This window comes from Polypterus senegalus, chromosome 9, assembly GCF_016835505.1.
Source record: "Polypterus senegalus isolate Bchr_013 chromosome 9, ASM1683550v1, whole genome shotgun sequence".
Lineage (NCBI taxonomy): Eukaryota > Metazoa > Chordata > Cladistia > Polypteriformes > Polypteridae > Polypterus > Polypterus senegalus.
Window position 1 is genome coordinate 26,929,923 of NC_053162.1, and position 23,003 is coordinate 26,952,925.

The following is a 23,003-nucleotide window of genomic DNA, read 5'->3' on the forward strand; positions in this document are numbered from 1 at the left end:
ATAGAAAAAGAAACAAGGGTTCTAAATCTTAAAAACAGTTAATTAAAGACAAAATAAGTATGCTCAGTTAGCAACAGTAACTGGTTACTAAAAGAGGCTAAAATAAAAAAGTGCAGCACACCAGGATCTAACTAAGCTCAACATTCGGGTTTAGGGCTTTAATGGGCTGATTTTTTGTGTCAGTAAAGACTGAATACTAGTGTTCTGAAATCTCTCATTTGAATCACATTTGGCTGTTTAAAACACACCTGACAATAACACGCTATATATATGATATGCACTAACACCCTAGTAATGAACATGTACTACAGTGGCCCTGCCTGCTGTGATTGGGTTGCACATGCAGATAATTTGCTCTGTGCTGTCTGGGTAATCACTGGGTCTCTGGTATAATGAATTGGATAAGAGGAATAGAAAATAATTTAATGGATGAATGATAATAGCGGGTGGCACGGTGGCGCAGTGGTAGCGCTGCTGCTTTGCAGTTAGGGGACCTGGGTTCGCTTCCCGGGTCCTCCCTGCGTGGAGTTTGCATGTTCTCCCCGTGTCTGCGTGGGTTTCCTCCGGGCACTCCGGTTTCCTCCCACAATCCAAAGACATGCAGGTTAGGTGGATTGGCGATTCTAGATTGGCCCTAGTGTTTGTGTGTGTCCTGTGGTGGGTTGGCACCCTGCCCAGGATTGGTTCCTGCCTTGTGCCCTGTGTTGGCAGGGATTGGCTCCAGCAGACCCCCATGACCCTGTATTCGGATTCAGCGGGTTAGAAAATGGATGGATGATAATAGCAGATCCCGTGACCCTGTAGTTAGGATACAGCGAATTGGATAATGGGTGGATGATAATAATAAAATATTCTAAATTGCCAAAACACGTGTTCGATTCTCATACTAAACTGATCTAATTCGTCCATTTAACTGCCTAACACTAAGTAAACATGTCATTTCTTTCACAGGCTAAACAGAAAAGAAACCCCAATTGTGATCGGCTTGTATTTAGTAAATAGGCAGAGGAGCACAAAATCTATATCCGATTGGCTTTTTCTTGATATCTGCCGTAAAAAGTCCGCCAAGATTACATAAAAGGTCAAAGTTTCGTCATTTTTATTTTTAATAGGTTTATTTTTACTTTCTAAGTTACAGCAATCAAAAGTTAAACATTTTATATATAAAAACTGATTCATTTGAAAGATATCAATGACTGTTTCCAGGGGCATTACGTTTTTCTAAAATAAATTACTCTTTCAACGTGAGTTTAATTGTGAATTGTACAATTGAATGATAGTAATTAAGTCTCCCACTTTATCAAGAGTATTTATTTTGAAAAATATACAATTTTTCGAAATTTGAAATATCAATCTTCTTTTCTTTGCACTCTACCTTGTTTAAGAGAGCAAACATCACCACGTTCAGTTGTAACTGTCCGCTTTTTTCAACACTATACTTTGAACGTAATAGAACGATATTCTACTACATCGACATACAGTACTAGCCGAGTTAATATTCCCTTTTTATTTTACGGAAGAAAAAAACACACGCACACATTACATGTATGTCAAATGTAAACACGTTGTACACTATCTCCTTTCCCTGCCTTAACATACCCCGGGGTCAACGTCGTCATCGCCGATCGCTGCTTCTAACCTCCCGCTTGACGTCATCGTTTCGCGACAACTGTTTACTTTTTTGGTGCTATGGCTTCGCCAGACGAAACGAGAAGTACAACACCATGCAGAGGCAGAAGTGCACATTTGAGTAGAGGTTTGCTTAAGAGGTTGTGCATCGCTTTCGAGTTTTTACAATTATAACGTTTGCAATTACGTATATTATTTTTTAAATGCTGGCAATGTTGTTCTCTGGCTTATAGCACTGATTCAATTAAACGAGGCGCTACTTTGAGAATGACTAATACAAGTTATCAATTCAGACTTCCTGTTGATGATATGACATAATTATGGTTGCTTCGGCATATAATTAAGGTGGCTTATGTGCGCAGCGGCTGCTGTTAGTGGTCGACAACTGTGAGAACACAAGCGATTCCTAGCCAAGTCAGTCTCCGTTTGGGGTGTGCGAGCTCTCCTCCAGGACTCCACTTTCCGAACCACATGCAACATATCTGTGTTAAAATTAGTGACCCTGAGATTGTCCGGTATGAGTAAAATATGTTGCTGCCAGGTAGCCCACAGTTCTGTATGAATCATTGATTCAGTGCTAGTGAGTAGTTACATCTTAATAATAATACATTTTATTTATATAGCACCTTTTCTATGCTCAAGGCACTTAATTTGCCTGAGTTGCGTATTGTAATGTTTCTAGTTAGCCAGTAAAAGGTGAAATTTTGCTTGACTTCTCACCACATTCATAATGGATAACACGGTACAACACCCTAGTACTTTTAGTGCTAGGAGACTCAGATGGTTGCTTTAGACTAGAGCTTTACAATTACTGTATTTTTTAAAGGTAAGTGGGCAGAATCAAAGTTTTCAGGAAAGGAATTGGTCATGTGTGGATAAAAAAGCAACGATGTTGCCGTCACCTATTATAAAACCATTGTATTAAAGCTGATTTCAGAAGTACATCATGTTTTAATATTAAAAACGAATGTCTACCCTTACACAATGAAGTATGTATAAACTATATTGAAATACATATACTGTATATAACAAACTACTTATAGTATATGAATATTTCACAATATGTTATGAAAAATTTCAAGGGTGAATATATTACGTTATGTTGCAGTATATTGAAGTGGATTCGATTAGATGAACTTTATTAATCCCAAGAGGAAAATTGGAAACAATGGAGCTGCTGTAGCGGCAACCGCACGGAGCAGCGCAGGAAGTGTAATATATAATTTATATGAAGCATATTGAAAAAATGTGTAAACTATTTCTATTTTTGTATATTGCAATATGTTTTCCAAAATATAAAAATTTGTTTCCTAAAATATTTTAAAATACTAGGAATAATAAAGTAAGATTTTAGAGAACAATTACAATATATTTTAAAATATACTGTAAATTGTAGTCATACTGTACAATATATTTTAGAGTTTATATTTAAAGTTATTTCAAGATTCTTATATATTGCATAAAATTTTAAAAGTATATTAAGCAGGTATTGAAAACACTATCCAACAGGTCTCTCCTAGGTGTTTCTGATACTGAGATGTGCTCTACATCAAATGAAATTCTGACACAGCATACATCCATCCATCCGTCCATTTTCTAACCCGCTGAATCCGAATAGGGTCACGGGGGTCTGCTGGAGCCAATACAGCATACATTATACATCTATTATTAACTGAGTACAAGTAAGTAGTAAGGCTGTAACTTGAACATGCAGGTTAGGTAGATTGGTGAGGCTAAATTGGCCCCAGTGTGTGGGTGATGGTGTTCACCCTGCAATGGATTGGCATCCAGTCCAGGGTTTGTTCCTGCCTTTCACCATCGTATGACCGTGTTCAGGATTAAAACGGGTTTGAAAATAACTGACTAGATATGTTTTCTTATATGTCAGATATAGTTTTACAAATACAGTATATGTTTGAACTACATACATTTTCCATTCTATTAAAAGATTTGCCCACATACTGTGTATCTTTCTGTATATTGCAGTATATATTAATTTACATAAGAACGTTTTATCAGTGAGTAACCAGTCTATGGTTTTACTTCTAACATTTATTGCACCTTTATCTGAAATGTTAATGGTATAATTCTTGTCTAAACCTGGTTTTAAAAAGGTTTAAAGAGAAAGACTGGTGTGTACTGGTTTTCTCTAAACCTTTGATCTTTAAAATGTTCAGTGACTTCTGTTTCTATTACAAATTGGCACCCTTGTAACAGAGTCGTCAAGCAGACAATGCAGTGCCGAGAGCAGCATGGAACTCCTCAAATGCAATTGGTGGTGCCAGGATGTGTCAGGTGGGATGCTGCTGTACTAGCCAATGAATGTATGCAGCATCATCATCCTCTTTAATAAAACCCTTGTGTGCATCCAGGTGTCCGTGTGTGTGTGTGTCTGTCTTCTGGTGAAGTGCGCATGTGCGGGGCCACACAGCACGTGTTCAGTCTCTTCCTGTGCATTCCCTGTGCAGAGAGAGAGATAGACACACACACACACACGCGAGACACACACACACACACAGGCGAGAGACAGACAGACACAGACATAGAGGCGCGCACTTAAGAGACACACACGCGAGAGACACACACATGCAGGCCCACGAGAGAGACACACACACACAGGTGTGCGCGTGCATTGTTGCAATGTTACTTTTCTTGGTTGTTTATTAAATTACAGATTTTTCAAATGTTCATTTTTTCCCCTGTGCTTAAAACTCATTAAAAAGAGTTTTTAGCGCGGTCATAAGGCTATAGCAAATTCTTGCAGTGTTAGTTTTCTCTGTTGTTCAAGGTTTTCTTAGTGTTATTCAATGTTTTTACATTTAGTTTACTATTATGCTGTGCTTTCTATGGTATAGTTAACTATATTTGTGCTTAAAAACTTAAAAAATATATATTTACATACAGTTCATATGGTCTGGAACAGATTAATTATATTTACGTACAATCCTATGGGGGAAATTACTTCGGTTCACGACCAAATCGGGTTACAACTAGAGTTTTGGAACGAATTATGGTCGTGAGCCGAGGTTGCATTGTATTACTGTCAGACAAAATTACAGGCATTTTACGGAAATACAAACCAGTATTACTGAGAGAGAAAGTTAAAGGCACACAATACAGTGACACATATTACAGCCACATACAAGGTCCCTTGCCATTTAATATAGACTGTTCATACAAATGTTTATGCACTACTGTTCTAGCGCCCGTTATTTTAACGGGCTTAATGTCTAGTGATTAATAATAATACATTTTATTTATATAGCGCCTTTCCCATGCTCAAGGCACTTCACAGAGTTTAAGAAAGAACGGCAGGGTATACAGTATATAGCATTGTACTAAACCAAATAAATAAATAGTAAATTCAGAGAAAAGCCTAGCAGACAACATAATTGATGGTCTAGTACACACCCACACACAGTTACATGAGCATCTTGACATAGAGGTAAATTGAGAGAAGGGTAATAAAGTCAGGTAAAACTAAAAGCCTTCCTGAACAGAGGAGTTTTGAGTTGTTTTTTAAAAGAATTCATGGAGTCAGCTGACCTGATTAATTTCAGTAGGTCATTCCAGAGTCTGGGTGCTATACAGCTGAAGGCCCTGTCAACCATGGAGTGTAGATTAGTATGGAGCACAACAAGTTTAACAGGATCAAAGGACCTTAGTGGTCGGACAGGCACATAGTGATAGAGAAGGTCACTGATATTGTTTGGCACAAGGTCGTTTAAGGCTTTTTAGGTTATTAGTAGAATTTTATATTCAATTCTGCAAGACGCAGGGAGCCAGTGAAGGCGAAGAGAATGGATGTGATGTGCTCACTGCTGCTGGTCCATGTAAGGACTCTTGCAGCCGAGTTTTGAATAAGTTGGATTAGAAGGGGCACCTGCCAGTAGGCAATTACAATAATCGATGCGGGGTGTGATAAAAGCATGGACAAGTTTCTCAGCGTTGGAAAAGGAGAGGAAGGAGCGAACACGGGATATGTTACGGAGGTGAAAGTAATAATGATTTCACATTAATTCTTAATGTGATTTATGTGGGTGGAATAAGAAAGGGAGGAATCAAAAATGATACCAGCATTCTTTGCAGTAGAGGCAGGTCTGATGAGATCGCCGCCAAGATGGACTGGGAAGGAGCTCATTTCATTAAGTTGCACTTTAATCCCAATTTGCAGAAGTTCAGTTTTGTTGCAATTTATTTTTAAAGAGTTCTGCTCCATCCAGGTATTAATTTCACTAAGGCAGGTTGTGAGCTGGGAAAGCTCTGATGAAGTTCCACTTTTAACATTAATTCTTTAATAATAATATTTCTTTGCATTTATATAGCACTTTTCTCACTACTCAAAGCACTCAGCAATTGCAGGTTAAGGGCCTTGCTCAAGAGCTCAACAGAGCAGAGTCCCTTTTGGCATTTACGGGATTCGAACCGGCAACCTTCCGATTGCCAATGCAGATTCCAAGCCTCAGAGCCACCACTCTGCCATTGAAATAGAGTTGAGTATTGTCTGTATAAAAATGATAACCCAGTCCCAAGCTACGAATAATATGGCCAAGGGGAAGCGTATAAATACAGAAGAGAAGAGGGCCAAGGACAGAGCCCTGAGGAACTTCTCCTTGTGTGACTGGTGCTGTGCTGGATCTGCTGCATATTTATGAAGTTCATCAGCATAGTACATGTATGGTTGTTCCATGGTGGCAATCTATCAGGGTTTAAGGCTTGTTCAAGTACGCATATTTACAAGATGATTATCCAGCTAAATAATATCAGTCTGTATATTTATAATAACAAAAATAATACCGTAAACATTAGTGGTTTAAAGAAAACAATGTAGTAAATATAGAAATGTAATATCAGATTATTCATTAAAAGAATACATCAGAATGTATATATGAACATAATAATGATTGCACACGCGACTCAGCCATGCGCACAGTCTGTTTGAACTTCTCCCATTTGGCAAAACGCTTCAGTGCCTTTCCTGCACAGACCTCAAGCTCATCCCAAGAGCTACTGTATAAACGCAGTCCATCAAGTGCTCCTGGTAGAACTTATAAGTACAATTACCTCATTATTATTATTTTTTTTTTGTTTTTTATGTTTTACCATATTATTGGAAAATATGTCTGTGGAGGATTTGCATATTGAACCTCATTGTACCATACAATAAAAATAAAGGAATTCAATAGAAGAGAGTGAATATTTACAGATGATGATGACTGGCTTCTAAGTCGATTTAGAGTTCCAGGCACTATCTTCTTGGAGATCTTGATATAATTTTTCAGATGAAATGCAGTAAAGTATATATATATATATTACATTTTACAGATAAATTTTTAACCTCATTTAAATATTATATACTGTTATTAAACGTGTGGACAGATGTAGCGATGAACTGGCGCCCCGTTCTGAGATTGTTCCTATGTCGCGCTTTATGCTTCCTTGGACTGGTGCAACCCTGAATGGATAGATGGATAGAATAATTAAACATGTACTATGAAGATATTTCAATGTTCCTTAAAAGTTTTGAAGAATCGGCGTTCTAAGCTTACAGATGACTTGACATTTATCAGAGCTGATTGTGTGGTGATTTGTTACTTGGAGAAAAAAAAGGAAGGACAGGAATTGGGGGTTAGTACGTTTGAAAGAGACAATACTGCTGCAATAAATTATTTCACTGAGGGTCATACACGGTGCAGAAAGGATCTTGCAGGAGGCAGGAACAATCTCTGGACGGGTCGCCAGCTTGTCACTACCATTGTGCCACTGTGGCCCCATGTTTAATACATGCTTTAATTCACTTCTGTATGAAAATGATATTGAGTATACATCTTAGTATTTAAATTGATCAGAGAGCTGTAATATCATGAATGTAATGTATTCTGTGTACTGTTACAGTACATAGAAGAACACATAGAATACAAAGCATTTAACATGCTACTTTAGCTACGATAGGATTTGAGAAACTAGTAAATTAAAAGATTTTATAATTAAGTTTATGACATAGTACTTTAATGACAAAATTAACTACATGATGAAAGTGGAACTTTCTAGATTAAAGTTGTCATTTCAAGCTTTTTTTTCCACTGTGTCCCTATTTTTTTTTTTCTTTTCTCTGTACCCTAATAAGCTTCCATAAGACACTCAGAAAGTGGGCTACGACTTGCCTTCTCACAGCGACTTTGATATCTGACAACTTTTTTTTTAATTTCAGGCACTGTGTGACTTGCTTAACTTGAACTTTCGATCATCTTCCTTTTGTTGTTTATACAACTGCTTAAATCAACAAATAGTATGTTTTCCCTTGCCTCCACTTGGCATTCGCTGATATTCTTCTTTTTTCCCCACTGTTTTTGTTATTGTCTTTTCACAGAACGCTGATCTTTAGGAAATATATTAATTTGCATATTCAAAGAGGCGTAATTCTGGAAGGAGTCTGGGAGGGGCGGCAGGCATTTGCACGAGTGTCACATTTCATGCAGATCAGGATTTATGTAAAGGAAGTTCATGGAAGTTGGCTTACGCACGGTTTTCTGCATCTGAATTTTCTGTGCATACGCACTTTTGAACTTTTGTTTGTACGCCATGTTTTAGTGTGAATTCTATGCACGGCATTATGCATGAGACACCCAGTGTTTGCTCATACCTAATGAAGATGTGAAGTTAGCTACTGAACAGTGATCTCACAAGTATAACAAAATGTTTTATCTGAGTGTTGTCTTTACATTTTAGGACCCCTGGTGTGGTGTCAAGAAACCTTCACAATAGTTTTAAGTCTCCAGTAAGTAAAATCAAACTGTTTATTTTTTTTATTTTATCCTAAACAGGAAATGACAAAACAGTCTATACCTAATTTACACTCATTTGCATGTAGCTCTGAAATTTAGGAAAGGGTTTTTTTCCGATGTTATTAAACACTGATGAAGTGTTGGACTTGGATTAACAGTTTACCCAAGGGACAGAAAGTGGTGATTGGAGCGGATTTCAATGGACATGTTGGTGAAAGGAACAGAGGAGACGAGGAGGTGATGGGTAGGTATGGCGTCAAAGAGAGGAATGAAAAAGGTCAGAGGATAGTGGATTTTGCCAAAAGGGTGGACATGGCTTTGGTGAATATGTATATTAAGAAGAGGGAGGAACATAGGGTTACGTACATAGATACACAGGTACTTTATTAATCCCCAAAGGGAAATTCACATACTCCCGCAGCAGCATTCTGATACAAACAATATTAATTAAAGAGTGATAAGAATGCAGTGCAAGTTAAAAAATGCAAGGTGGAGAGTGCAAGGCAGGTATAACAGTCAATAACATTGGATAATGTTAGCGTTTACCCCCCCGGGTGGAACTGAAGAGTCGCATAGTGTGGGGGAGGAACGATGCTCCTCTGTCTGGAGATGATACTATTCAGTGGATTCTCCATGATTAACAGGAGCCTGCTCAGCACCCGTCGCTCTGCCACAGATGTCAAACTGTCCAGCTCCTTGCCTACAATAGAGCCTGCCTTCCTCCCCAGCACACCACCGCGTAGAAGAGGGCGCTTGCCACAACAGTCTGATATAACATCTGCAGCATCTTACTGCAGATGTTGAAGTATGCCAGCCTTCTAAGGAAGTATAGTCGGCTCTGTCCTCTCTTGCACAGAGCATCAGTATTGGCAGTCCAGTCCAGTTTATCATCCAGCTGCACTCTCAGGTATTTATAGGTCTGCGCTCTCTGCACACAGTCACCTCTGATGATCACGTGGTCCATGAGGGGCCTGGGCCTCCTAAAATCCACCACCAGCTACTTGGTTTTGCTGGTGTTCAGTTGTAAGTGGTTTGAGTCACACCGTTTAACAAAGTCCTTGATTAGGTTCCTATACTCCTCCTCCTGCCCACTCTTGATGCACAAGAGTGGAGGAAGATGCACACAGGTAGATTACATCCTATGCAGAAGAGAGATTGAAGACTGGAAAGTGTACTTAAGCAGCATAGGATGGTGTTCTGTAGAATGACGGTGGAGATCAAAAAGAGGAAGAGAGTGAGGGCAGAGTCAATGATCAAATGGTGGAAGTTGAAAAAGGAAGACTGCAAGGTTGAGTTTAGGGAGAAGGTAACACAGGCATTGGGTGGTAGTGAAGAATTACCAGACAGTTGGGAAACTACAGCAGATGTAGTAAGGGTGACGGCAAGGAGGGTGCTTGACGTGACATCTGGACAGAGGAAGGAGGAAAAGGAAACCTGGTGGTGAAATGGGGAAGTACAAGAGAGTATACAGAGGAAGAGGATGGCAAAGAAGAAGTGGGAACGTCAGAGAGATGAAGAAAGACAAGAGTACAAGGAGATATGGCACAAGGTGAAGAGAGAGGTGGTGAAGGCTAAAGGAAAGGCATATGATGAGTTGTATGAGAGGCTGGACACTAAGGAGGCAAAAAAGGGCCTGTACCGATTGGTTAGACCAGGAGTCCTCAATCACGGTCCTGGAGGGCCACCGTGGCTGCAGGTTTTTGCTCCAACCCAATTGATTAATAAGAAGCTCTTATTGCTCAAGTAACACTTCTGCTTCGCTTTAGTTGTCTTGCTTGTTAAGATTTTGAACCCTTATTGCTTATTTTAGTCTTAAATAGCTGTGTTTTTGGTTTTTAATTGCACCTAATTACCAATAATATGCAAATGACAAAAGAGCCCAGCATTTCTGTATTTAGCTTGTTACCATTTACACCTGTGTGTATTTATCATGCACTATTGGGTTTAATTAAATACTTGGAAGGAAAACGAAGAGAAAAAAGTAAAGGACTAGATTTACTTATCCATTTTAGCCTTCAGATCATTTGGATGATATCCTTAGACCTTAGAAAGGGGAAGAAAATATAGGATATGAGAATTACCTGACATAGCAGAGTTAAAGCACTAATAAGCATTGAAATTAAATTATTGGCAAAAATTGCTTTCTAATTAAACAACCAGGTTAGAACAAAAACCTGCAGCCCTCCAGGACTGTGATTGAAGACCCCTGGGTTAGACAGAGGGACCGAGCTGGGAAAGATGTGCAGCAGGTTAGGGTAATAAAGGATAAAGATGGAAACATATTCACAAGCAAGGAGGGTGTGTTGAGCAGATGGAAAGTGTACTTTGAGAGGCTGATGAATGAAGAGAATGAGAGGGAGAAGAGGTTGGATGATGTGGAGATATTGAATCAGGAAGTGCAACAGATTAGCATGGAGAAAGTAAGGACAGCTATGAAGAGGATGAAAAATGGAAAAGCCATTGGTCCAGATGACATACCTGTGGAAGCATGGAGGTGTTTAGGAGAGATGGCAGTGGAGTTTTTAATGAGATTGTTTAATGGAATCTTGTAAAGTTAGAGGATGCCTGAGGAGTGGAGAAGAAATGTACAGGTGCCGATATTTAAGAATAAGGGGGATATGCAGGACTGTGGTAACTACAGGGGAATAAAATTGATGAGCCACAACATGAAGTTATGGGAAAGAGTAATAGAAGCTAGGTTAAAAAAGGGAGGTGATGATTAATGAGCAGCAGCATGGTTTAATGCCAAGAAAGAGCACCACAGATGTAATGTTTGCTCTGAGGGTGTTGATGGAGAAGTATAGAGAAGGCCAGAAGGAGTTGCATTGCGTCTTTGTGGACCTGGAGAAAGCATATGACAGGGTGTCTCGAGAGAAGTTGTGGTATTGTATGAAGAAGTCAGGAGTGGCAGAGAAGTATGTAAGAGTTGTACAGGATATGTACGAGGGAAGTGTGACCGTGGTGAGGTCTGCAGTAGGGGTGACGGATGCATTCAAGGTGGAGGTGGGATTACATCAGGGATTGGCGCTGAGCCCTTTCTTATTTACAATGGTGATGGACGAGATTGGACTATGATGTTTGCTGATGACATTGTGATCTGTAGTGATAGTAGGGAGCAGGTTGAGGAAACCCTGGAGAGGTGGAGATATGCTCTAGAGAGGAGAGGAATGAAGGTCAGTAGGAATAAGACAGAATACATGGGAGGTCAGTGGAATGGTGAGAATGCAATAAGTAGAGTTGGTAAATGTGGATGAGTTTAAATACTTAGGATCAACAGTACAGAGTAATGGGGATTGTGGACAAGAGGTGAAAAAGAGAGTGCAAGCAGGGTGGAATGGGTGAAGAAGAGTTTCAGGAGTGATTTGTGACAGACGGATATCAGCAAGAGTGAAAGGGCAGGTCTACAGGGCCGTAGTGTGACCAGCTATGTTATATGGGTTGGAGACGGTGGCACTGACCAGAAAGCAGGAGACAGAGCTTGAGGTAGCAAAGTTAAAGATGCAAAGATTTGCATTGGGTGTGATGAGGATGGATAGGATTAGAAATGAGGACATTAGAGGGTCAGCTCAAGTGTGATGGCTGGGAGACAGACAGAGAGGTGAGATTGCATTGGTTTGGACATGTGCAGAGGAGAGATGCTGAGTATATTGGGAGAAGGATGCTAAGGATAGAGCTGCCAGGGAAGAGAAAAAGAGGAAGGCCTAAGAGAAGGTTTATGGATGTGGTGAGAGAGGACATGCAGGTAATGGGTGTAACAGAACAAGAAACGGAGTACAGAAAGATATGGAAGAAGATGATCCACTGTGGTGACCCCTAACGGGAGCAGCCAAAAGACGAAGAAGAAGAAGAATTAAGTGTGAATATCAGGGTGAAACTTTGTAAAATGTCACGTTAATTATTTTTTTCTTCTTGATAATGAAGTATTTCTGATTAAAGTAATTTTAATGTTTAATAATTTTATTTTAATTTATATAACAAAGAAGATAAAAGTTTTTATCTGATGTCTGTACATTGATTTCTTGGTTCTGATGTTTTAATTGTATCTTTTAAAATTTGTTTTAGTGGAATTTTCTAATGTATCAAATTTAGGTGCAGTCTCCTTGTATCCAAAATTCCCCCAAAGAGGACCATGTGAAAATACAGGATGAAATAAAAAATCTACAAAAAAGAAGGGAGGAGTTGCACAAACAAATAACAAAGCTGGAGTTGGAGTAAGTAAAGAAGGATTTATAATAACCTTCAATTACATTTGTAAATATATCAATTTATAAGGCTTATTCTACCTGAACATAAAATCTTTATGACTATGAAACTCTTGATAGGTCACCTTGCACTGCTAATTTTGAACCCAAAATGCTGTATGAAGATGTGTTTAAAATATAATTTGTTTGACCCATTCTTGTTTTTTAAGTTACATTTACATAATATTGTGCACAATATTTGAAGATGATATTTGATCTTCTAATTTGAGGCAAAATTTAAGCCTTTATTAAAAGTTTTGGCCTAATTGCAGGCCCTGTCATAAATGGCTAGTTTCTGTTTCTAATTACATCGTCTGTTTTACAAGCCACCCTTAATAAACTGACACTTATATTCAAGTCTGCTTCTAAATAGGGAAAATTACAAGAACTAATTGGTTATTTGTTTCCTTTTCATGGGACTATTTGAACTAATTTTGTATTATTTACCAATTTTTGTGTTACATGTGCACTTGAACACAACTTACACTGTATACTGTAATAAGTAGAGACTTGAGGCGTGGAAAGGTTTGGGGCAGCCACCCGTTTAATGCGGTATCCTGGCTGCAAAAGTATTTGAGGCATTGTATAACAGTTTACACAACAGAGTCCAAAACAGAACTGCCTGCCAGAGCAAAGGCAGTGGGCTTTATAGTACAGAGGGCGGAAGTGATGTCGTCCTCTGGGCCGGAACCGGAAGTGACCTCATCCTTGGGGCCGGAAGTGATGTGTCCTTCCTGGAAGTGGCGGCTCCTGGTGGGATTTACAGGGTAAGACCTGCAGAGAACTCAGAAAGAGCGTCAGCGTACCCCGCTCCCCCCTGGGCAGATGTATAATCAGTATTTTCTAAGCCCTTCAGCTGCTGCCCCCCATGCACACGTGTGTGACAATACGGACAAGAGAAAAACATCTTTAGTGAAGTTCAGCAATTATACATAAATGAATTTAGATCCCCAAATCAAAGTGTAGTGTCATTATCTCTTATATATATTTCTCTTCTGGTTCATCCTGATTCCATTAACTGGTCCCGCCCACACTCAGCCGACATGACATTTCTCAATTCCTATTCGTCTTCTTCCACAGATAACTCAACCTCGTGGCCACAGACCATACTGTTTTAAAATACATGGGCAAATTTATCACCAAATCTCTCCACTATACGCTAACATTTCTACCTCTCCAGGATATGGACAGTTGTATGTTTTTGACACAGAGCAAGCTGAAATACGCTTACAAAATAAAGCAAACTCTGCAGGCAGCGAAAATTTACTTCTCCAGCTAGATTCCATGCTCAGAAACATCAACCCCTTCACTAAATCATAGAAACACATGCATGAAATCGCTCAGTCCAATCCAACAGCATCTGTACGAATGGTTTTCAAGGGAAACCCTGGGCAGGATTTACGATGATACAATGCCCGACATGTCACACCAATGTTCCAGCGATTTTCGTCGGAGAAGATGGCGAACCCTTTCTGAAATAGACATTTGGATCTATCCTTGAGGCAACTTCTGTAAACAGATTTCCACGATCAATATTAATTGCGATCCTATGGTTTACCCACTGTTATTCCCTTATGGAGACATTGACTGACACAAAGATTTACAAAATGTTCCTGATAAAAGAACCGCCAACCGAATCAGGCTTTCTCAATGAAAATTTTACACGTACAGATTATCAATGAGGAATACATTTAGTATTTTGCATTCCAGTGGCAAACTTTTCCAAAAGTATGTCGTAGATGCGTATGTTAAAACAGAGGACACGCGTCTACTCAGATTACATCAAAAAGATCTGCGCATGGAACAATACAAAGGACTATCAGCTGCACTGGAAGCAAAGGCTGAAAGTAACAACATACGTGTAGGCAAAATGATTATATTCCATACGCATTTCCAGGAAGTCCAGGATACATGCAACAAAACTATTGTTGTACATGGCTTTTTCTACGGTTAGATCTTTCCACTCATTATCTATCGTCTCCAGCAAAACACCTATTCACAGTATTTCTTTCTTCTTGATTTCTGAATTCCTTTCTCACTGTTTTCCATTCCTATTCTTACACCGCCGTATGCTACGGTGGCCGTCGGCTAGTATATTATACATTATTCATTTAAAAAAACTTTTAAGGCATTTGTCACTTATTCTTAATGTCTTCTACACATGCAGCCAAGCATTTTTCAGTTACTCCTATAGTTAAGCAATGATTCATACAGGTGTCAAATTTTGTCCTACACTTTCAGAGTTATGCTGACAATCTTTTCTTAGACAAATACTTTACAGTATGTGAGTATACTAAAACATATTTAGCATATAGCTCATCATATGTTATTCTATTATAAATAGGTCCATATATGGGACATTAGATTATCCTGTATTAGGTTACATAGAGAGTGAGTGATACCTGATGCCTCCATCTGATGGTCGGGGGACAGCTGGAAGGACTGCATACTTGAATGGATCACCCTACTTTGAGCAGGTAGACAAAAGGCAATATAAGTGAAAAGCTTAATAGACTAAAAATGTTACATAAAGGTTATCCAGTAAGCTTCAGGTAAATGAATGTATAATCAGTCCCAAGGAAGATGTGGGACTCATCCTTAAAAATGACCAACCCTTGGTAATCCTGGCAGCTTTAGCCAGACCTCAATCCAGATTATTGATGGCAAACTGACACATAACATCTGAAGTTTGTGGTAATGCGTCAATTCTAAGGTCCTGTTCTCAGGTCAGGATGGCGTAATTTGACAAGGGAAACAAAAACAGCATATAGATAGCAAATAATGTATATAAAAAAGATGTATACTAATCTGTTTTAAGTCACTTTAAAAAGATGGGACTATCAGGCATAGTATTCTTGTTAAGAAAACATCTGAGGCTACTTCTTCAAAATAGTACTGGTAATATCCATGAAACACATCTCCCCATGATTTCCTCATAGGAGGGTCATTCTAATGGTTATATTCAAACGGAGTACAATTAATAATATGTTGGAAGTAATGCAGCATTAGACTTGGGTCAGAGTGTTTTATAGCATGTATACAGATTTTAAAATGCAAGAGGCAATACCACTAGTAAGTTTATTTTTCCCATTTTAGTCCACTTTAAATGCAGCACTATTATGGTAATTTATTAAAATCTAATCAAATTTTATTTGTGAATATAGATTAATGTCAAAACTCTGCCTTTAAACTTTAAAGGCTCTAGCTTTGTACTGAACTGAAAATTCACAAAAGTCCTAAAACTGTATGTTAATTTTCACAGACTTCTGAGTAATAGTTTGGCCATTGTTGGTGTCAGCTTTAAAACTTTAAAAGCTCAACTCTGAATAGTTGGAATTCACCCAAAATCTATTCTGCTGTTAGGTCTAAGGAATGCAAATTGTCCACAGAATTTCATAATAATTGGTTTATTTGTCCTTGAATTACAATGTTCACAGTCGTGCAAAGACACAGACATACTAAAATGATCAAATGCTTGTTATTTCTGAACTATATCCCTCTGATCATGGAGCTTAAATTTACTTCGTCCTACACACTCATCTCGTATCCGGAATCTTAACCTCCATCATTAGCTGATGAGAACCATACAGAATTGATGTCCAAGCAAATTGTTTATTTTCATGAGACAAATGCATCCTCAGAGGTCTCAGCAGGTATACTCTGGGAAACTCTGAAGGCATTTTTAAGAGGACCGATTATTTCATATCTTTCTTACAAAAATAAACTGGAAACCTAGAAGGCGTCTGAGTTAATCAGCAAAATTGCCAGAATACAGGTAGATCTAGAATACGCCATGTCTCCAAATGGGGCACTCTATCGGAAAAAACAGGTTTTGCAATCACAATTTAATCTCTTGATTACTAAAGAAATGGAACAGCTTATCTTTGAATCGCAACATCATTATAATGAACACGGAGAAAAGGTCAATAAGATCTTAGCCCAACAAATCCACAAGCAGGAAGTTTGTAATGCAATAACAGCAATTAACAATACAGATAGAGATAAAATTATTGATCATAAAAATATAACACATTTAGAGAGCACTACAAGTCCTTATATTCTACTCAGTTTAAAGAAGTTAAGACAATCTAATGAGTTTCATGATTCATTAGAGATACCACAGTTAGATACTCTTAGTGCTACGGAACTGGATAAACCTCTGACACTTTCAGAATTACTAGATAGCAAACTCACTTCAAAGTGGGAAAGCAGTTGGCCCTGATGGCTACCCAGTGGGATTTTATAAAATAAATCTCAAATAAGTTAGGTCTACTATTATTAGTGATGTTTATAGAAATTAAAGACAAAAAAATTCTACCTTAAACTTTTCATCAAGCGTTTATTACCATCTTTCCTAAGAAGAACAAGGCAAGACCTACTACAATGTGCATCATACAGACCAGTCTCCCTTCTGAGTAATAATGTTAAGATACTCACCAAAGTTCTTGCCAGAAGGACTGAGAAAGTGCTTCCTTCTGTAACATCACAAGCACAAACAGGATTTATTAAAGGCAGACACTTTTAACCTTCGATGTTTGTTTAATATAATGTTTTCACCCATTATATCTAACACCCCAGAGATCTTGTTATCTTTTATACAGGAAAAGCATTTGATGTGGTTGAATGGTACTGCCTGTTCACCACATTGCACAAGTTTGGGTGCGGCCCATATAGATGTGTATGGATGAAACTACTTTATACGAGTCCAGAAGCCTTGGTTCGTATTAACATTATTTCAGATAACTTCAAACTAGAATGTGGTACGCAATAAGGATGCCACTTACCACATTTGCTCTTTGCAATCGCCATTGAACTGTTGGCTGTATTCTTTTGAAACACATCAGAGATAAATGGGATTTTCAGAGGACTTGAACAGAAAATATCTTTATATGCAGATGATATGGTATTGTATATATTGGACCTACAAAATTCTATGCCAGCAGTCCTTAAAACATTATCAGATTTTCAAAAGAAATCTTGACTTTAAATCAATTTGAATAAAAGCATGCTTTTTCCAGTGAATTCTCTAGCACTTAATATCAGACTGGACACCTTCCCATTTATCTTAGCAGATCTGTTTAAATATCTAGGGGTAAATATTACAAGTAAACATGAAGCTCCTTTTCAACACAATTTTGTTGTTTGCATGGAAAAAATTAAACAAGACATGACTAGATGGTCTGCCCTCCACCTTATGTTAGCAGGGAGAATCAACATTATTAAGATGACCATCCTTCCCAAGCTGCTCTTCGTATTTCAAAGCATCCCCATATACATTAGCCAATCATTTTTTAAGAAGTTAGACTCAATCATAACTTCATTTATTTGGAATTTGAAACATCCACACATCCAAAGTGTGATTCTACAACAACCTAATGCAGAAGAGGTATGGCACTACCCAACTTTCAATTGCATTACTGGGTGGCAAACATACAAGCTATAAAGACCTGGACATTGACACAAATTGATGAATATCCACAAGCCTGTACTGCAGTAGAAATAAAATCTTGCAGTGCTTCTTTATATTTCCTGCTGTCTGCCCCAGTTACTACAAACTACTGTACTGTCATTACACTAAAAATCCATTTATCCCTCATTCTCTCAGAGTATGGAACCAGTGTAGGAAGCACTTTAAGACAGAAAAGCTGTTTGCTCCTCAACATAACAACCACCTTTTTCCACCCCCTCAAACATATTCACTATTCAATGTCTGGTAAATATCTTTGATTAAAAACACTTATAGACTTGTACATAGTTAATGTATTTGCATCCTAAGAACAGTTATGCTTCAAATACAACTTCTCATCAACACAGTTTTTCCACTACTTTCAAGCTAAAAACTTTGCTAAACAGCACCTGCCCAATTGTCCTTACCTTCCACAAAAAATTATTGATTGGTCTTGAAGACTCAGATAACATCTCTACAATTTATAAAAGTATTTTAAAGTCTCTTCTTTTCAAAGACCCCAGAGTACATTAGGGAAAGGATCTGTCATTCAATATTCCACACACAGAATGCACTTGAGTTCCCTATATGCAAAGCATTCAGTCATTCAACTTAAAATCTTTTATTGAGTACATTTATCTCATTTAAAATTGTCCAAAATGTCTCCAGGGTACCATTCAACCTGTGAACATTGCAATCGAGCTCCAGCCTCACTGAGCCACATGTTCTGGGCATGCAACAAATTAACATTTTGGACAGAAATCTTTGCATGCCTATCAGACAGCCTTGGTGTCACAATCACTCCTAACCCATTAACATTTGTGTTTGGTGGACACCCAGATGGCCTTAAAGTGGAGAAGGACAAATAAATGTCCTTTTGTACACTACTAGCACGTAGACTTATCCTGCTCAGCTTTAAGAATCCCACCCCACCACTCTTAAGTCAGTGGGTAACCAATGTTCTTTTCTGCTTCAAATGGTAAAAAATCTAATTCTCACTTAGAGGATCTGTTCAAAACTTTTTTTTTTTTTAAATATGGCAGGCTATAATCAATAACATTTTAGAATAAGCTTCCATTTTGGGCAAAAGGATACCCTGCTTTTCTTGCTCCTTTTATTTTCTCTTGGGTGGGGGTTGAATTTTGCGTTCATTTGATTTGTTAAATTTGACTTGAATGTACGGAATGTTATCTGTTTCTAATTAAAATCAATAAAAAATGCTCTGGAGATGTCAGAACATGTTTTCTGATGAAAACTCCAAATCAGGTTTTTCATGAAAATAATACTAGCTTAATACCTAAAATACTGAAAAAGTAAAAGTTAAGAAAGTGTCATCAGAAGTAGTTTCTTCTCACATCCCTGCAGCAAACAGTCATTAAATTTAATTGGTTTAGGGAATCAGAGCAAAAGCTACTAAGACTTGCCAAATACAGTATTTCAATATAAGGCAGTATGTCTGGGGATAGAAATCTACATTAGCTACACAGCCCCTTAACTGGCTTACACAAATACACATGTCACATATAATAACTAAGCTAGCATCTTGCCAAAAGGGAAAGTACTTCACATGTCTTTAAATGTGCAGTTGAATTAACGAATAATAAAGTCATACACTTTGTTTGTATTTAATTAAAGTTTCTACTTTTATTGTGGCTAAGGTGCTCAACCACAAAACTGCCAGATAAAGTTGCAAATAACTCACCCTCAGCAAGTCACTTATAAAACGTATTAAGTATAGTACTTTTTTCAGTAAGTGTTTTGGCATGGTGTTTACTATAGGCAGGTGCTATATAAAATATATGCTCAAGTTTATTAATTATGATTTGCACACATACTGTGTTTTTCTCTCTCTGTCTCTCCCCTCTTAGAGGTTACAGTGTGGGCGAGTTGGATCAGCACATTAAGCAGCTTCATGAGTACAATGACATTAAGGACATTGGTCAAATGCTTTTAGGAAAACTGGGTAAGATACGATATAAAAAGAATTTTGTTTCTCAGTTACTAGTTTTTTTGTCAATGATGAGATAAAAGATCTCATGCAGCCTCATTTTCACAGCACCTAGTAATAGAACTTTTGATTCATTGCAAATTCTTAATTTCCCCTTGGGGGTAAATAAAGTATTATCTATCTATGGGAAAGGCGTTATATAAATAAAATATATCCATCCATCCATTTTCCAACCCACTATATCCTAACACAGGGTCACGGGGGGGGGTCTGCCGGAGCCAATCCCAGCCAGCACAGGGCTCAAGACAGGAACAAATCCCACCGCAGGACGTGCACACTAGGGACAATTTAGAATTGCCAGTGCACATTGGACTGTGGGAGGAAACCCACGCAGAAACAGGGACAACATGCAAAGTCCACGCAGGGAGGACCCAGGAAGCGAACCCAGGTCTCCTTACTGTGCGGCAGCAGCGCTACCACTCTGCCACCCATATAAAATATATTATTATTATCTGTCTACTTATCTTTCCTAACCAAACTTAACCAACCAAGCACACCCTCACCCGGTTCTCCCGGTGTTTTAGAATGTATATACATGAGTATGCACAGGCTTGCAGGGAATGTGACTTATGGTTGAAAAATGATGTGACTAATAAGAAAAATATTGGTTAAAAAGAATTTCACATTTTGTACAAACAAGTAGACCATAAAATATAAAAATAAAAAAGATAAATAATCCACAATTTAGACAATAAATAAAGATAAACTACCCACTTTAGCAATATTAACCTCATATTCTAATCAGAGTCCACAGTATAGACATGCTGGATTGTTTTGGAGGTATATATTGCATTTATCCAAATATCCCTGTCATCTTTGCTTTCCATTAAATATTTTCAAAAGAAAGTTACATTCTTTCATTTTAAGTAGGCCATTTCCAGCTACCTGGATTTGAAACCCATTCACTGTCTGTTTGGAACTTGCGTGTCCTGCCCAGGTATGTTTTTGTCTAGTTATTCAAGGTGTTCTCCCACATCAGCCATTTATTGCTTCAGAGTTTTCCCCACATGGGAGTAACAGCAGGCAGTGTGTTGTAAAAGTTAAAGCTTTGGACTTCAAACCCTGAGGTTGTGGGTTCAAATCAATCAACTGACACTCTGTGACCATGAGCAAGCCACTTCACCGGCCTGTCATCCAACTGGAACTACAAAAGGAATGGAGCCAATTTTATCTTAAATGTTGAAAGTTGCATTGGATAAAGACATCAGCCAAATAAGTAAATGCAAGTGTGTGTGAATGGACCTTGTGTTGGACTGAGCAGTGTATGTGCCGAGTGCTTCTGGAATAAACTGCAACTCGCCTTCACCCTGAATTGGATTAAGTGGGTGTGAGGATGTAATGTTATGTATGTGCACCTGTAAGAACCAATATTCAATGTATTAGAAAATGTGGAATGTGCAAACTTCCTTTCAAAGTAATTGTTTGTTTTCTTTTTCTGTGAAGCAACAATCCGGGGGGTGACAACAAAGGATTTGTATGTGGAATTTCATTTGGACCTGGAAGACTAGATGGTTGCTTTTTGCATCACTACAGTACAGAATATCCTCCTCCATTTGCAACAGACATGGAAGCAGGGAATAAGCTACACATCTTAAAGAGGACTGTGTTCAAGGGAATTTCATACATACGTTTTGTAAAAGACTCTTGGTGGTGGTGGTGGTTTGGTGTAGTTATATTTATTCTAACATGTAATTACTTTGAACAGCAAGCAAAATCTGTATTCTGAGGTTTTCAATTTGAGAAAAGCCATACCTGTAGAAAAGGATGTCATTTATCAAAAAATGTTGATAATCTTTAAGTGTTATAATGACTATCGGAAGTACGAGATTTTGTTGAAGTTATGTGAGCAAGGGTTAATTTAAAATTAATAAGCAACCTCAGGTTTAGTATACAGTATAAGTACTTATTTTGCTAGTTATTTCATCTATAAAAATGCTTTTTATTGATCCTATTCTTGTTTAATATTTCTATTTTTCTCAAATTTCTACAATTTGTTTTTATTTGTTCCACTGAAATACTTAATCAAAACTGAGTGTCTCTTGCTGCCTTGACTTTCTGTGAATAATTGTTAATTTTATCTGAAGGGTATCTTTATGGCATGACATTTAATAAGCAAGTGGTTAAAATCCACACTGCCAACTGTAAGAAGTCAAATTCCAATTGCAGGTATTGGGTCAAAATACAGATTTATTCTACAGATATGCAAAGCTGTATCTTCCATTTCTGCATTGTTTCAAATATGAAGGTGAAAGAAAATAAGAGATTCATTTAACTCTTTCAGGCCTGATGTCGACTTTTGTCAAAAGAGGGAGTTGATGATGGTAATCGAATGTAAACTGTGACAAAACCAACCATTATGTTTTAGTTGAACTCTTGTTGCTAGAAGGAAAGTTAGATTCATTGGTTTGACCGTGGATGACGTTTTCCTATTATCTCTGAACTGGACTATGACTTGTCAGACTCAGATTTTGATACAAGTGACTGAAAACAAATGTGGGGTTCCAGCTTCAGCTGATTGGTCCACAGTTAATCATTTTACTGACAGTATTCACCAGGAAGCACTGCCACTTAACAATGATAAGAGGTAGAAACCAGATTGCAATGCACTGCTACCGTGTCCCAGCCATGCAAAAACAGCCTGGCCACACATTCTTGGCAAACTGGAGCCACAGCATGCAGCAACAGACGTTTTATGTTGATTTCTGTGTGAAACCATTGCTTGTCAGGAACTGTTTTTTTTTTTGGAAGAATATTCAGCCCTCAAAGAGTTAAAGAAATGCAAATGGTAATTTATATTCTACTGTAATCACTCCGTCAGAAATACACATCTTTGGCCTCTTCCACCAAACATTCCCATGCCCTTGCTTTTCATCCTCTTCACTGCACAGGACATG

General features: G+C 38.1%; 1 protein-coding gene across 2 annotated transcripts; it reads left to right on the plus strand.

The window, feature by feature from the left end:
- The first annotated feature begins 1,638 nt into the window (after nt 1-1,638).
- Nucleotides 1,639-22,308, plus strand: swi5 (SWI5 homologous recombination repair protein). Of its 2 annotated transcripts, XM_039762762.1 has the most exons (5): nt 1,650-1,769; nt 8,359-8,407; nt 12,504-12,625; nt 19,970-20,064; nt 21,553-22,308. In XM_039762762.1, exons 1-5 carry the CDS (start codon nt 1,690-1,692, stop codon nt 21,615-21,617), a joined length of 411 nt encoding a protein of 136 aa, XP_039618696.1. In that variant the 5' UTR covers nt 1,650-1,689; the 3' UTR covers nt 21,618-22,308. The 2 variants fall into 2 exon arrangements, with proteins under 2 accessions (XP_039618695.1, XP_039618696.1); XM_039762761.1 differs by lacking the exon at nt 19,970-20,064 and having other exon boundaries at nt 1,639-1,769.
- The last annotated feature ends 695 nt before the right edge of the window (nt 22,309-23,003 follow it).

Coding starts and splice junctions, on each gene's coding strand:
- swi5 (XM_039762761.1), top strand. CDS start 1,690: ATGGCTTCGCCAGACGAAACGAGAAGTACAACACCATGCAGAGGCAGA. Junction 1,770..8,358: donor AGTAGAGGTTTGCTTAAGAG/GTTGTGCATCGC, acceptor TTTACATTTTAG/GACCCCTGGTGTGGTGTCAA. Junction 8,408..12,503: donor ACAATAGTTTTAAGTCTCCA/GTAAGTAAAATC, acceptor TATCAAATTTAG/GTGCAGTCTCCTTGTATCCA.